The sequence below is a fragment of the Miniopterus schreibersii genome (assembly GCF_964146895.1).
Source record: "Miniopterus schreibersii genome assembly, chromosome: 1".
In the NCBI taxonomy this organism is placed as follows: Eukaryota; Metazoa; Chordata; class Mammalia; order Chiroptera; family Miniopteridae; genus Miniopterus; species Miniopterus schreibersii.
The window spans coordinates 199786692-199802656 of NC_138101.1; the positions used below are offsets into that span (position 1 = coordinate 199786692).

Below are 15965 nucleotides of genomic sequence, written 5' to 3' on the forward strand. Positions count from 1 at the left end.
CTAAGGCTTCATGAAGAGTAACCTGGCAAAGTGTGTGGGATGAGTTGCATGTGGGCAGAAATGGGTGCCAAGCCAAGGAGGCCAACCGAGGCTGGGCGGGGCCTGGGGTAGGGTCGCGTGGTGAGGCTCTGTAGCTGTTATTTGGTAGGGGTGCCCTACAGGGGGCCATTAAGCTTGGGAGAGGGACTTAGGAGGAGAGAGAGTGGTGTCTGATCTGGGTTGGATATCTGGAAGCTGTTAGATATGCCAGTAAAATGACTTATTTCTGGCAGGTTCTGTGGGACTGGTTCTCTCTGAGATGATTCTCAGATGAGGAAGGAGAATGAAGTTTTGGGAAAATAAAGCCCACCCTTACTACCTGCATTGACCCCATAATCATCATCTGACGTGCACTTCTCAAAAGAGGTCTTTCTGAGATACTTTCCATATCACATCAGATGCTTCTGAGTCCTCAGGAGTGTCAGGTAGCCGGAGCCCACCGAGCCCGGGCAGCCCTTTCCCTTTGGTGGGCTAGACCCTCACAGCTTCACCTCTCTGGCTCCTGTTGGCTCAGCCGATTGGCCAGCAGCCTGGGAGGGTCTGGGTGAAGGTGTGAGCTGGAGGAAGAGGGTTTCTTTTGCAGACCTTCTGGTGCTGGGAAGATAGATGCTCGTTAGTGCCCTGCTAACCAGCCAAGCTGGCTCTGTATTGGAACAGCATTGCCATAACAAGAATTCCAGGATTTTAAGGATTAAAAGTCCAAGGAAAGGAGAAACATGACATTTTAAGGTTTGTACTTATTGATCGAGGATTTTGGTAGCCAGTTCTGAAGTTTCTGTAGTAGGAGTTTTAAACCATCATTTAAAAACTTTCTGTGGCCCAGTCGGGCATGGCTCAGTGGTTAAGTGTCGACCTAGGATCCAGGCGATCGGGGTTCGATTCCTGGGCACATGCTGGGGTTGCGGGCTGCAGCCGATCAATGACTCTCTCATCATTGATGTTTCCAGCTCTCTCTCTCCTTTCCTCTCTCTCTGAAATCAAGATATATTTAAAAAAACAAACAAACAAAAAAAAAACACCTTTCTGTGAAGTTGAGACTAAGGCACTAATTATTTGCAATTACTAACTCCTTATGCAGAATCTAATGAGCATGATGATAAAATTTAATATTGTGATTGAAAAAATTTGAAACAATGGCAGTTTCATTCATTCAACAGATATTGAGCATTTATGACATACTGGATACTCCAGTGGGACTGAGTGAGCAAATGTGATCTAATTCTTAAAATTGGTAAGACATTTTAATGAACTGGTTTTGGTAAAACTCATACTTAAGAATTCAGATAATTGGCAATAATCAGGATGCGGAAGCACTAAAAAAACTCCAAAGTGTCTGAAACACAGAAAGCCAAAAAACAAGCTAATTTTGTGGAACACAATGGTAACTGTTTAAGAAAGAGGTTCTGCTCCTTAAAGGAGTTTCTATTGTAAATTTTTATCGTAATTGTAATTTTATTGTAATTGATGATAACAGACATAAAACAATACTATAATCATGGAAGTGATCAAACAGTAACTCTTGTGGAGTGAAACAAGCCCTCGGGAAGTGAGGTGAGGAGCCAGCACTAGGAACGTGGCTGGGGAATGCCCGCTGGAGGCGGTGGGATGGGAACTGTAGGTGAGGTTCCTGGAAACGGGAGGAGACTGTCTCAACCCAGAGCGCTGCCTGCCTGCCCCAAAGTCAGGCCTTGTGGTGTGGGGGCAGGTGCAGGGTGGAGGGTGGGACACGACCCCTGAACTGCTCCCCAGGCTCCTCAGCTGTGAAATGTGGGTGGCATTACTGTCAGCTTGGAGGGGCGCTGTTAGGTTAAATGAGATGGCGAGTGTGACGTCCTGGTGCATAGAATGAGGCCCATGGACAGAAGGCGGTGCTGTGTTAGGGAGGAAGGTATGGCATCCTGCTCTGACGCGAAGCCATTTGACCCAAGTGTGGGGGGAAGTGGGTGGTGACAGGGATGAATTAATAACGGTAGCTACCATGTGAGTGCTTCTGTGTACTCTGTGCTTTATATCCATTATCTGCGTGCCTCACCACCGCCCTGGGGGAGCTGGGGGGCAGGGTTGTGCTCTGAGGCTGGGGGGCAGGGGGAAGGAGGAAAGAGCACTGGGCACAGGGTCACCTTGCTGCCAAGGGAAGGCGGGGCTTGAGGCCAGGCCCGCTGGCTCCAGAGTCTGGACTCTTGGCCCTACCAGACTGGTGCTACCTGGGAAGCCACCTGTGGGTCTTCTGACCCCGTGGGGAAAGGAGTGGCTGGCTCAGGTAGTTATTACTGCTACTCAAGGTGTGTGAGTTCAGAGGACACGTGGGCACCACCCCCCCGAAAGAAAGAGGAGGAAGAGGAAATAGGGCAGCAGCCCATCAGTGGAAAGAGAGACGGTCTGGTGTAGTCGAGGAAAGAGCACAAGAGGCGTCGGAGACGATGGTGCTGGGTTGGGCTCCAGAAAGCTCAGGTACCAGTGGCGGGGCCGGTGGAGCCTCAGAAGTATAGTTTCTTGTGGGCACCCACCTAGCAGTCCCTCGGGCTCCTGCTGCAGGGGATTCCTGCTGCCCGTGCCCGCTCGGCCAGACTCCTGCTCTAGTGCTGGGGCCAGGGCCATTGGGAGGGGGAGGAGTGACTCCCGGAGGAGGTATCCTGAGGGCTCCTTGGGTCTCTGGCCGCCCTTGGGCCTTGGGGCCTCTTCGGGGCCTTCAGGACTTGTTCCTCCCAGCAGTGTTGAAGGGCCAATTTGAAAATGTCCAGGCTGTCTGGACTGATAAAAAATTTTGTAAAATAAAAGAAGAATTACTAAGAAAAGAAACTGAAAAAGACACACAGAATGCTAACTAATTTTTTTATATTAGATTGAACATAAAAAATTACTGCATTAAACTGTCATAAAAATTCTAAAGCTTATTGGCAGTTTCTGGATTTGATTTTGACTGCAGACTATTAAACTGTTCACGACTGGCTCACTGTGAGAGCAGTGATCTAGGAAGAAAGTTTATTAAGCAAATTAGTAAACAGGATGTTTTTGGAATAGTTACATGATTTAAGAATAAAGTTAGCCTTTCAGTTGGCATTTAAAATATTTGAGGTGTTTGTTCACATATGATATTATTACAGATGACACCTTTTCAGTACGGTTCATGTTAGGGGCAAGGATGGAGGATAAATGTGTGGTGGGCAAAATGTATGGAAGATGATACAGTAATTAATAAATAATACAGGAGTAGATTCCGTTTCAGTACTCACAACTGTAAACCTACTTTTGCCCCACCCTGTATACCAAGAACGGAGGCTAATGTGGTCATTGTACGGGATCCATAGGCCTAGACTACTTGCAATACTTGGAAAAATAGGTGCTTTTACTCCTCTGTTGTTTCTGAGACCACTGTACATTCTTTTGCTCATCTCATTTATGTCAGTATGTTTTCTGTTAATTTTTGGCTTGCCTTTTAATTGATTTTAATATATTACTGTGTATTGTTAGGCATATTCTTTTAGGGGTGGGTTTCCTAAGCAAACTTTTATTAAAAAATCTCCAGAGTGATATATGCTGACGTAGAGATTGTGTAATAATTTAATTTGTTCACATTTCAAATTTGCATTTTATCTCCAACTGCCTGAGCTCCCAGAGTACTCTTACTACTCAGGGCTAGGCTTCCAAATGCTCAGGCTTTGCATTTGCCGGTAATTTTGAGATCCTCTCTCTTTCTCAGTGTTTTATTTGTTATCTGAAAAGTGAATACTCAGTACTGTGCACAGGCCCCTTTGAAGGAAGAAATCTTCAGAAGCTTGACAGGGCAGGGATGGTCGGTAGAGAATAGAGCCGTGTGCCCCAGAGAGCCACAGGCCCAGTGGTGTTTAAAGGACTCAGTCAGCAGCATAGTTGTCTCCACCTGTGGTTTTCACACAAGAGTGGGAGGGGTGGGTTTCCTCTGTGGCAGCCACTGGATTGCGCAGGACATGGCTCGTGAAGAAGAGAGCCTGCTTTAAAAGGAGGGAGGCGCTTTGGAAAGGCACGTGTAGCCCAAGTCAGAGTAAATTGCCTTTTCCTTTGGGGTGTGTGGCTGTGTTTTCTCTTCCTGTTCCCTTATGGTCAACAGGCCTGGGTTCCAAATCCAGCCCTGCCATGTACTAGGTAGGTATGGTGACCGTGGCGTTAACTTCACAAAATTTATTTTCTCATCTGTAAAATGGGGGAATGTTGTCTACTTAGAAGGATTATTGTTAGGATGAAAAATAATGCATGTACCACACTTGAGTGAGTGTGGGCCCCATGGGTGAAAGTTACCTGAGAGGGAATGTGGGAAGGACGGGCCCTGGCAAGGAGCGCCTGCTTACAGTGGTGGTTCTCAGACAGGAGTGCAGTGGCCGTTGGACCCACCGGGAAGGCTTTAACTATAGTTTCTGGGCCTACCTGGTTTCTGATTCACTTGGTCTGGGGTGGGGCTTGAGAATTTGCATTTTTGAGTTTCCAGGTGATGCTGCTGCTGCCACTGCTGGTCTGGGGACCACACTTTGAGAACCACCGGGCTACAGGTAACTCACCAATGAGCATGTAGGTGCTGCAGATAAATTAGAAAGTGGAGCTTTTATGTGGTTAGAGGTACTCTGTTAGAAAGTGCTTGGAATGCATTTTGCAAATACTGAATTTAGTATGTCAAGGATCTTTCCTCCTAAAGCCCAGGAGTCTTAGTTAAATGTGTTTGAAGAAGAGGAAGTTGCAAAGGTAACAGTTACAAACACTGTGGACAGTCTAACAGTGTCAAATGGGCAAGGTATGTGAAAGAAAGTGCTTTGTAAAATGCTAAAGTCTGAAAAAGTATTTTAAATACCTTTGTTTTTAAGATTGAGCATCATAGTGGAGTATAAAATAGTGTAACTTAGAGTTTTCGTCTCAATATGCTGTTTACCGTATGTATTTTTCTCTTTCTCCTCCAGGCTGCTGACTTGAGTAAACCAATAGATAAAAGGATATACAAAGGAACACAGCCTACTTGTCATGACTTCAACCACCTAACAGCCACAGCAGAAAGTGTCTCTCTCCTAGTGGGCTTTTCCGCAGGCCAAGTCCAGCTTATAGACCCAATCAAAAAAGAAACTAGCAAACTATTTAATGAGGAAGTAAGTAGCACCCTGCTTAGCTGTTAAGAACCCCTTTAAGAATTTGTGTGTCCTTACCAAGGGGAGTGGGCTTTCTTTTACACTTTTGAACTAAGCCCGTTTCCCGTCTCTCGGCTGTCCTACCTCGTATTACCAAGTTTAAATGGGGTGAACGAACTTGTTGACTTTCACCTGTTCTTCCCTGGGGTAACTGTTTTGTGTGTTTTTGTGGAGCATGCTCAGGTGTCTATAGCAGGTGCTTTAAAACTCTGTTGTAAAGAAGATAGGGATGAGACTGTGACTTGATTTTTGTAATTTAAGTAAGAAAATTTAGAATTTCACACCTCATTCACATCACCAGAAATTTTTGTGCAGACCAAGGAACTTGATGCCATTTCCTTAGGCGGTTTACATCACGCTTAAAGCTTTTGTGTGTATGTTTGACAGGCCTTTGGCTAAGGAGTAGTTCTTTTGCTCTTGAACATATTTGCTGTTAAGTCACCTTTGACACAGTTAGAAATCCTGGCACTTAAAGTTGGATCACACAACTGAGCTTTGGCCAGGGTTGTAGTAAGTACTGGGGTTTCTAGTATCTCAGTTTCATTCTGGAAGGAGCCCGGATATCTGAGCTGTCTGTTCAGGAACACATCAAGACTGTGAAACGTGGCAGGTAGAAGCTGCCAAATAGGTTATATTTGTGAAAGCTGCCGGAGCGGCTTTCAGCCCCAAGAATTGCCATTACATTGCGACATTCTCCCTCCTGTGTTTCAGTGTGACTCCCAGTCCGTGGGAAGGATGGTGTGGGTTCCCCTCTGTGTGACTCCAGCCCTGATCTGATGGGTCAGGTCATGTGGGATCCCTCTTCTCAGGAAGGACAGGTGGTTTTGCACTGTCGTGTGATTTTAACGCCATTAATTTGAAACAGAAGCACATTATAGATTCTGGTTTTTAAGAAATAGTTTTGCTTGGGGAAGAAGACTCAACTTGACAAACTGCATTTATGATTCTGATTCTCTTAAATTTGTTGTGGTCCATGCTGTCCATGCACCCGTGTCCACTCCAGTGCTCCTGGGTGGCTTTGCTAGTGGACTCAGTGAGCTCTTCTGAACCATGCCATCTCCACTCCTAGTTTCATCTGGGTTGTCTGGAAGCAAAACTTGCCATCCAGATCGACAAACTGTAGAGGAAAAGTATTTAATTCCATTTCTAAAAAATATGTTTTTATTGATTTTAGAGAGAGAGAAAGGGAGAGGGATAGAGAGATAGAAACATTGATGAGAGAGAAACATCAGTCAGCTGCCTCCTGCACGCCCCCTACTGGGGATCGAGCCCGCAACCTAGGCATGTGCCCTGACCGGGAATCGAACCGTGACCTCCTGGTTCATGGGTTGATGCTCAGACACTGAGCCACAGCAGCCTGGCTGCTTCCATTTTCCGTTAAAAAAACTTAAGCAGAAAATTACTCTATTTACCTAGATATTTTACTATTATCATTTGAGGAAGTGATTTCTAAGTTAGCTGGATGATACATATTTTTTTTTGGTGGGGCAGAGTGGAGTCTCAAAACCAGCCCTCTCTGTACTATTAGTAGAAATTGTAAGTTTGGACTCATTGTGGGTTTTGTTTGTGTGGAGTTGGGCGTGTTACTGAGGGGGAGGGGATTGGAGCCATGTGAAGGGCTGTTGGTAAACAAGGTCAGGAGGCTGCTCTGGCCAAGGATGGCACAGAATGTCACTCAGAGAACAAGGGGCTGTGTGTCATCACAGGGGAGGGCAGTGCCAGAGACCACGGGTACCTGGAGTCTCGCTCCCAAGAGCACACAGAAGCATCAAGCCAGACTGCCCCTCATTCCAGACACCTGGGAGTTGGAGGCTGGAAAGCACCTCCCTGCTCCCAGTGATCTAAGCAGGAGTTATCTCTTGCTCTTTTTACATTTTGTTTGAAAAACGGCTCTGCAGAAGTGAGGCCTGTGTGTGGTGTAATGCCAACTTGGCATTCAGCTCGAGGCTGAACTTGATTGTCCTTCACAGTGAGGAAGTTCTCTGGCTGTGCGGGTGACATTTGCATCAGCTTTGGGTGGTGAAGGCAGGGGTCGTCAGAGGTTTGTGTCTCAGAGACGCCAGGCATGGGCTGGCGCAGTCGTCATGCTTTGCAGGGGGATGAGAGTCAGAGGGTTCAGAGCGCCTTAGGTGTTCCCTCTGTCCAGGGAGTGGGCAGCTGTCCCCATGTTACAGATGAGGAGCTTGTCAGAGAGAAGGTAAGTGAATTGTCCAGATCAGGGGCTCTTTGGTGATAGAAATGGAAGTAGAAATTAATTCCACAGGCTCGAACTGGTCGCAGATTGTAAGCCCAACCCAGGAGCTCTCAGTTTAGTAAGGTGGACAGACAGCGCTAGGCCATGTGTTGTCCCAGTGCTATGAACACAGTACCAAGGGATATGTGGTAACTCTGTTCTTCAGTGTGTATCAAATATCATAAAATTAAAACAAAAGTTAAGCTTGGTGGAAGAAGTCCAAGGTGGCTTCCAAAAGGTGGCATTTGATGCCTGATCTTGAAAGACTCAGAGGAGCTGGAAGAGGTGAGGGAGGCCTTCAGAGCTGGGAGACAGCCTGGCATGTGGAGGAACAGCCTGGAGCCGGTGTGGCCCAGTCACAGCAGGAGGGCTCAGAGTGGCAGGAGCCGAGCTGGGCAGATAAACTGCAGCCAGACTGGCAAAGCCCTTTTGTGACATGCTAACAAATTTGGATGTGACACTGGAGGCTGTGGGGGAAGCTTTGGGCTTTTACTCAAGGGAGTGACAGAATCAAATGTGTTTTTTTAGAGCTCTTGTCAGCACTTGTGGAAGGTGGATTGGAATGAAGAAAGAGAGAATGAAGGTAGCAAGACCAGTGAGGAGGCTCTAGTAACTGTCCAGGTGAGAGCTGAGGGCTTGGACTAGAGTCGTGCTGTTTTTTTCATTCATTTGACAGACCTCCATTGCCTACCTTGTGCCTGGCACTGGGTCTGCAGTGGCAGATAACCCCTGCCCTGCACCACACGCACGCACATGCATGCAGACACAGCAGATGGTGACTTGTGATGTGAGAGGAGACAGTGGGCCTGAGAGAGAGAAACACGGAGGCCTGCTTTAAATAGGGGGCAGAGACCATCTCTCAGAGGAAGTGGTGTGCTTTAAGCCTCACCTTGCATGGAAAGGAGGCCAACCAGGTAAGGAACTGGAGGTAGAGCATCCTGCAGAAAGGAGAACAGGTGAAGGCCCTGGGGTAGGGAAGAACTTGGGGCCAAGAGAACTGAGAGGACGGTGTACCTGGGGGGAGGGGCGTGAACTGAGGGCCATGCCACTAGGGGTTTGGCCCAGGTCTGTCTTTGCCTGATTGTGGGGTCCCATAGAAGGGAGCAGGAGCACGAGGCAGTCAGATGGCACTTTTGAAAATGACCCTGGTTGCTTCTTGGAGACCGAAGCAGGGGAGAGATGAACAATCTGTGGGTTTCTGGCGACCACTTTCCCACACTGGGTAAAACTGGGAAGGAGTGGTGTTGGCGAATAGAGGAAGAGCCCAGTTCCATTCTGTACTCACTAAACTTGAGAGGCTGGGAATTGATACACACATCAACTTGAAGCTCAAAGCTAGAGGTAAAAATCAGCATGTAAATAACAGTCACATCCCTGAGATTGGGAGAAAGGTCTGCGGAGAAAGTATGGGAAGAGCAAGAACAGCCCTGGACCCAGCCCTGTGTGCTCGGGGCTTTTGGCCAGCTCGTCATCCTGGCTCCAAAGCTCTTAACCCATCGGCTTATTGCTGTGAATTTGCAGACTCAGCCCAGTGGCTTAGAACATGGAGCCTGGAGGCTACGGCCCTGGGTGCAGACACCGGCCCTGCAGTGGCTGCTCCCTGCTGTGGGTCTGATGCTGCCGCTCTCCTCCTCGGCTGGGGAGGGAGGACAGCGCCTGGCAGAGTGTGTGTGTGGGTGAGAGGCAGCAGAGGGCCAGAGCCAGCCCTGGTGGGTGCTCCGTCCAGCTCCAGGGAGAGCGGAAACCCAGAGCGTTCTTTTCACCAGGGGTTGGAAAGAACAGCTTCTTGGGAGATGAGATGCCGGTCGTTGTGAAGGAGAAACATAAATAGTTTTCCAGGATGAGAAGGTAAGAGCAGGGCAGCCAGGCAGAGAGTACACATGAGAGCTGAGGATGGGGCTGCTGTCTCACTCCCCGGAGCGCTTCTCGGCCGCCGTTCCATACGTGCAAGGGGCACCCATGCCCCGGTGTGATGATTCTGGTTACTCTGACGTTGCCTCCTTCCTGGAGGTGCCTGGTACATGACAATGCAGTACACCCTTGGGTGGGTGGGTAACACAGATGTAAGTTCCAGAAATCCACTTGAGATTAAAGGGAAATGAAAAGTTCTGTGTGGGAATCAAGTATATCTTAAAAGGTAATTTTTTTCCATGAATTAAAACATTTTTTAAATGCCTCTATAGAAACATTGGGATACAGAGAAGTACAAGAAGAGGGAGAACATCACCTGTGACTCGGGAGGACATCGTCTGTGACTCCCGGTGCTCACTGTTAGCTTCATCTCTTTGTAAGACCAAGAGTCACACCTTCCACTAGAGATGCTGGTCCCTTCACCTCCCAATCTGGTCCCTGATCAGTTCTCTTCACAGAGGCGAGCACTGGCAGCTCCCAGGCCAACCCGGTCACACTGGAGACCCTGGCTGCTGGGCCTGGGCCAGTCGGGGAAGGAAGTGCCTGGTCCTTTCTGGGCTCCCTCGGGAGTGCTAGCCTCAGATGCCCGGGTCTCTGATCCCCCAGGTTTTAGGTTTCTGTCTGTAGCACTCATATATATCGTGCCCTTGAAAGTGTCTGAGGGGCCTCTGTTGGAGTCTTTAGGCACATCCAATAAACTCCCAGGCCATGGAGCCTCCCTTCATAATACGAGCTGCCTGGAAAGGAGAAGCGCCCTGTCAGCATTCAGCCTTGTGTGGAGCACCCACGGGGTGAGGGGTTCACTTTTTATTGCTAGTGGTTATGATGTATTGGGGAGGAGGAATTATAGGGACTGTTTCTATATGATGATAAACTTAGCTTGTTCGTCTTGATAAACATTCTGATTATTTCAGGGTTGTAGCTGTAGAGTACTAATTTCAAAGGATTTTCAAGTATGTCTTCATTATTAGATAAGATGTAAAATCTAAGAAGAACTTGTTATCTTGGCTTCTTTCACAACTGACATGTAATTAGACCCTCTGTTCTGGACTTTTGCCTGTCACAGGTGCGAGGCCAGGCCAGCGCACTGAGTAGGCTTTTTAGATCAAGCCTGACTGAAGGGCTGGGGAGGCCCTGACTCTAGAGCCCAAGGCTGTGAATTCTCTCACCCCACCTACTGCAGGCTGTCCTGCACCAGGGCCCTGGTGGGGGGAGGGGAGGAGGGCCAGGCCTGGCTTGGCCTTGCAGTCTTCTGTCCAGTTCTGTCACAAAAGAGGTCCTGTGCATTTGTTAGTTTTGTTGTTGCTTTTTTTAGGAAGGAAATAAGCACGTAATGATGTCCTTGAAGTTCTAGTGTTGATAAAAAGGACACCTGACTCCCTTCTCCTTGGCTTTGAAGTGCCCCCAGGGAAGCCGCCCTGCGCAGTCCACCCTGAGCTGTGCCCTGCTTGTGGCAGCAGTGTGGCTTTCCCAGCAGCTGCTGTGGTTTCTGAATTGTTTGTTTTAGTATTTTTGTTAAAAATTAGTATCTGCACACCCACTCCCCCCAAATAACTTTTTCCTGCTTGTCCTCTTGATGGTGGTGAAAAGAAAGGTTAAGAAGCTTCACTGAGCAGTGATGCTCGACTGTGGCAACAGGTTGATTTTGTTTTTGCTTCCTTCTTGCTAGTTTAGTACAGTGAGAAGACCATGTCTGTTAAGCCACTGCTGATGGAGGTGTGGTTTTCACTGGATCAGTATTGGAGATGGGACAGTGTCTTCGGCATACAGATAGGGAGCTTGGGAGGCCGCAGGTGAAGACCCAGGAGATGCGTGGGTGTGGGAGCCCACTGAAGGGTAGGTCTTGGTACAGAAATATCCAGATTTCGCTATTGGTTTTTATGGTAGAGATTATAAAAACAGGCCTCGTGGCATTTTGGAATTTGACTCTCTTTATTGGAAAGCCCAGTGGCTATGCCTGTGACCTCACAGAGACCTTTTAACTGCTCAGTCTCCCCTGCTGCTCCCCCCAGCCCCTCCCTGCCCTGCATCCCTCCTCCTTGCTCGGCTCCTTCCCACCAGTGTCGTCCCCTCCCCTTCTCCTCTTTTCTGATCCTTCCCTGGCCCTCTTCCTGATCTCCAGACTTGCTGCCCTGCCCTGCCTGCCCAGAGCACTTCCTCTCTGAGCCTCAAGTCCTGTTCCCTGACCTGGGGAGATTTTGATGCCCAGAGCCAAGCTCCTGACCTCTCAGCCCCACCCTCTCCTCATGGACTTCAGGATCGATTCTCTGCTTCCCTAAGTTTTGTGCTACTCCGTCAGTCGGGCTGACAATTTCACACTCCTCCTCTTCCTCGGTACACCTTCTTCCTTGGAGCTTTTAGGTCTGGCTCTCGCTCTGTCTTGCCTTCCACTCGTTTTCAGTAGCTGCCTACTAGATGAGAACGGGTTTCTCCCCAGCTTAGCCACCCCCCAATCCTCTTCTCTCACCGCCTTTCCGCTCAGGCTCAGAACCCACTTCACCCCCTACCTCCTCCTCCATGCAGCCTAATCCCTGTAAACAGCCCAGCCTGCCACCCAGCCACTGGCCAAGTCTGATGTCAGTGGACAGTTGTCGTGGTCTCCTAACTGGTTCCTCCCCATCGTACCCCATGTTTTGTTCTGTGTGACTGGGGGGGTTTCACGCTAATCTGGCATTTCCTTCCCTGGAACTTCGGTACCCCCGTCTGCAGCAGCACTGCCTGTAGAGTAGGCGTCAGCCACCAAGGCAGTTTTAACTTTTCTCATGACCACAGCAAATCAGTAAAAATTAGATGAGAGTAAGATGTTGTCTTATCCAATATGTCCAAAATATTACTTCAAAATACAGTGTAATCAGCTAGTTTTCATGATATTCTAGTCTTCAGCATTCACTGTGTGTGTACACTCGCAGCATACTCACTCAGACCAGTCACGGTTCAAGTGCATGGGCTATGGGATTGGGCAGGCGGGCTTCAAGTCACATCCCAAGCCCTTTAGCCCGGACTTGATGGCCCTGAGTCTCAGTTCACACCTGTAGACCTAATTCCCTGCCCCTGCCCAGGTGCTCCAGCCAGAACAGGGGAGCATTCCTCTCGCCCAGTCTGTGCCCCCCCCACCCCCCCCCCACCCCGTCCCTTCTTGTCTCTGGGATGTCCAGTGGCAGGTTTGCCTCCTGCCTCGGCGTCCTTGTAGGTGCTGTTCCCTGTGTGAGGACGCTCTTCCCCATGTCCTCTCAGCCTGCTGTCTGCCATCCTCACCATCCACTCATAGCCTCTCTCGCTGCCACAGAGAGGTGTTTCTGGGCCCTTCTGTTTGAGGTTGACATCACTGCTGTCCCTTCCCCGCCCACCCGCCCTCAGGGTGTGTGTGTGTGTGTGTGTGTGTGTGTGTGTGTGTCCGTCCCTGTCCGTCCGTCCTGGGGCTTGCTCTCCACAGCACTCATTACCATCAGGTCTTGTAAGTGTCACTCTCTCTCCCCCTGGAAGGTAATCCCACGCAGGAAGGGGCCTCTGTCTAATCTGCTGTGTCGGTGCCTGGTGTGTGGCGTGCACTCAGTAAAGAACGAGGGAATGAATACATGGAAATGGGCATCCCTTGGTATCTGCGGGGCTTGGTTCCAGGACCCCCCTCGGATACCAGTGTCTGTGGGTGCTCCAGCCCCTCACATAAAGTGGGGAAGTGGTGGTGTGTGACCCACACACCCTCCCCTAGACTCCGCATCCCCTCCGGGTTGCTCGGAGCGCCTGACAGTGTGAAGGCTGTGTGCGTGCTTGTTGCACTGGATTGCGCAGGGGAAGGACAGCAAGAACAAAGCCTGTACGGTGTTCGATGCAGACGCAGCCGGCAGCCACGCAGGCCTAACGCAGTGCCCGCTGTCGGCAGCAATGGGACTTTTCTTTCAGTTATTTTCAATCTGCAGTCTGTTGAATCCTTGGACATGGGTGGCTGGCTGTGCATGAGTGAGTGAGCGAATGGTCCTCTGGGCATTTCCTGGCCTCTCTGAACCTGCTTCCTGGTGGGTAACAGGCAGTGATACCCATCTTCCTGTGGGGAAACCGATGCTCCTGCTTACACTGCTGATGGGAGTAGACGTGTTCTCCATGGGAGGTAATTTGCCAATATCTATAAAAATTAGAAACACGTATACCTTCTGACCCAGCCGTTCCACTGCGACTTTACCCTGCAGGCGTATTCGTACTTGTGGAAACTGCCTTGTGTACAAGGGTATTTATTGCTACATAAATGCCTGTCCGCTGGGGACTCTTAAAACTAAAGCATATTCGTATAATCGCGTACTCTGCAGCGTGAGAAAGGAACTCCCGGGAAGCTCTTTGTGCCAGTGCCGATGCGCAGACGTCCCTGGACAGGAAGGCAGGGGTGCAGACCCTGCCTGGTGTGCGCTTTCGCGTGTGAACGAGGCGGGCGTGTTCATGTCCTTGTCCACGCACGAGGATGTGGGACAGAGAAGCAGAAAGCTGCTAACAGTGCAGGCCGGTGTGAGGGAGGCTTCTCCTGTACACTTTATATGAATTTCGAGTTACCTGTTCAAAAAATGAAAGCTAGGCTTGCAGGGCTGTGTAAGGATTCAAGAACGTGAGCAGAGCTCGTGCCCGGGCCTGGCGCACAGGGTAGGTCAAGTTGTATGTTAGTGTTGCCATCCTGAGGTGGCTGCCACACGCCCAAGGTGCATAAGACCCGGGATCCCCCAGGGGACGCGTACGTGTCCCTGTGCTTGAGCACAACAGGCAGGGAAACCCTTTCCACGTAGAGCTGGGCCCGTGGTCCTTCTATATTTTGGGTTTGCAGCTGCTTAAACTGAAGTGTCTGATGTACAGGTGCTGGAGGACACGGAATATGAGCTTAGGTTTGTGTCCCAGAGGCACAGCCACGTGTCCACGTACAGTAGACACAGTGGGATGTGGCCTTCACTGCCCTTTGTCATCCATCCACACCTTACCTAGTATGCTGTTCTTACTTGACAGTGTTACAGGTTCCAGTTCTCATAGAACTATGTGTTTCTTTAAGCCAAAAATAAAACCTCCTAACCATAGTCCTAGAAGTGTTTCTTTGTTTAGTCCGTCTCACCCGAGGACATTTTCTCCATTCATTTTTAGAGAGAGTAGAAGGGAAGGAGGGAGAGAGAGAAACATTGATGTGAGAGAGACAAATCAACTGGTTACGTCCCGCACGTGGAGATCAAGCCTGTAACCGAGGTACATGCCCTTGGCTGGAATCGAACCTGGGACCCTTCAGTCTGCGGGCCAATGCTCCAACCACTGAGCCAGACCAGCCAGGGCAGAAGTTTTTAATGTCTATCCTTAAAATGTTGCACATGTGGTGGAGGGGCGGTGGATTGATCTCCGGAAAATTGACCTGACTGTAGTGACTTGGGGAGTGAGCGTGGCGACCCTTAGACACTGGGCCAGCGGGCCAGTCAGCTTTGTGGAGTCAGGAATGCTGGGGCAGCCTGGGCCTGGTGGGAGAGCATGGTCTGGCCTGGCCTTGCAAGTTGTCTGTGACCTCGTGTGGGAGAAATGGTGACAGGCTCGCAGGAGCCCTGCCGGAGCAGCGCTAAGCTCTCAGGCTTTGGCATTCGTGTAGGTCAGCGCCTGGTGGTCAGTCCCCTGGCAGGCAGGAGAGGCAGGGGTGAAAATGTGGGTTGTGTTCCCCAGGCCACTTGCCTCGTCTCTGTTAATTTAAGGGGCCAGTGAGCCGCCCTATGGATCCTGTGGCTGTGGCACTGTGGAGTGACCTTGGCCCAGCCACTGCCCCCGAGCCCTGGGCCTGCTGCTGGCAGGGCAAGGCCTCCCGCTCCTCCCCAGTTCAGGGTTTGTTAGTCATGTATCTTCCGGGTCTAACTTTTCATAACAACTCGTGTGGTTCATTCATCTCTTGGGGAAAAAACAGGTTTTTCATGTTCTGTAAAAATGCAGCTCACAGCAGACAGGGCACAGAGCTGGTGGGGGAGAAGGTATCCTGCCCTTGGTGGGGTTCAGGGTTCCCCGCCAGTGAGGCAAAGGTGCCGGTTGCTGGGGGTGGCAGTGAAGGGTGCTTGGCAATGGGAGTGTCATGAGAAGAGCTGGGGGCTTCTGGGGGATCTCTGCTGATGTGAGTTGGGACAGGGCTATCCTGTGGAAGGTGCTGTGCCTTTGGGTGGATTTAACTTCTGGCCTCTTGTTCTTTTGGTTTGACAGGCAAGACTCTCCTAACTTGTGCCTGTTAAAGAGCTAGTTGGTCAGTGGACCTGTAGTTAGCACAGAGCAGAGTGGCAGTGATCGAGCCATGCTCTGAATAATCACCCGTCTGTCTCTTTACACACTGCCTTGTTCCTGAGGAGACGCGGGAGGATTGCCTGTCAGGGGACTCACAGGACAGCGGGTCCAAGGAGGGAGTCTCCACTTCAGGGCACGGTGGAGCCGGTGTGTGTGTTGAAGTCCTGTGTGCTGCTGGCAGGGGCCTCCCCACCTGGGAGCAGCGCAAGCAGGGACAGGTGTAGTCCACACGACTGAGGCTCACGGAGGACACTGTGTAGGTGCAGTGACTCGTAGACCCAGACTCTCTTCGAGGGAGAGATGACAGTGCAGTAGGCTGCCCCTCTCCAGTGTCCCAGGCCTGGCACAGTACCCGCTGAACGACC

General features: G+C 50.0%; 1 protein-coding gene across 16 annotated transcripts in view; it reads left to right on the forward strand.

Annotated features, from left to right (window-relative positions):
- The window catches only part of WDR20 (WD repeat domain 20), a 46177-nt gene that overhangs the window by 27390 nt on the left and 2822 nt on the right, over positions 1 to 15965 (forward strand). For 4 of the 16 annotated variants that reach the window (XM_081129637.1, XM_081129624.1, XM_081129632.1 and 1 more), the window contains 2 exons: positions 4965 to 5147; positions 7948 to 8040. The exons of 3 other annotated variants lie outside the window; for them this stretch is intronic. Coding sequence is in view for 8 of the 13 variants with exons in the window: in XM_081129624.1 (XP_080985750.1) it covers positions 4965 to 5147; positions 7948 to 8040 (276 nt within the window). In the remaining 5 variants the exon portion in view is untranslated. Of the gene's footprint in view, positions 1 to 1196; positions 2802 to 4501; positions 4563 to 4964; positions 5148 to 7947; positions 8041 to 9602; positions 9732 to 15965 lie in introns of those variants that run through there. 9 more of the 16 variants (XM_081129633.1, XM_081129638.1, XM_081129631.1 and 6 more) reach the window with 6 other exon arrangements.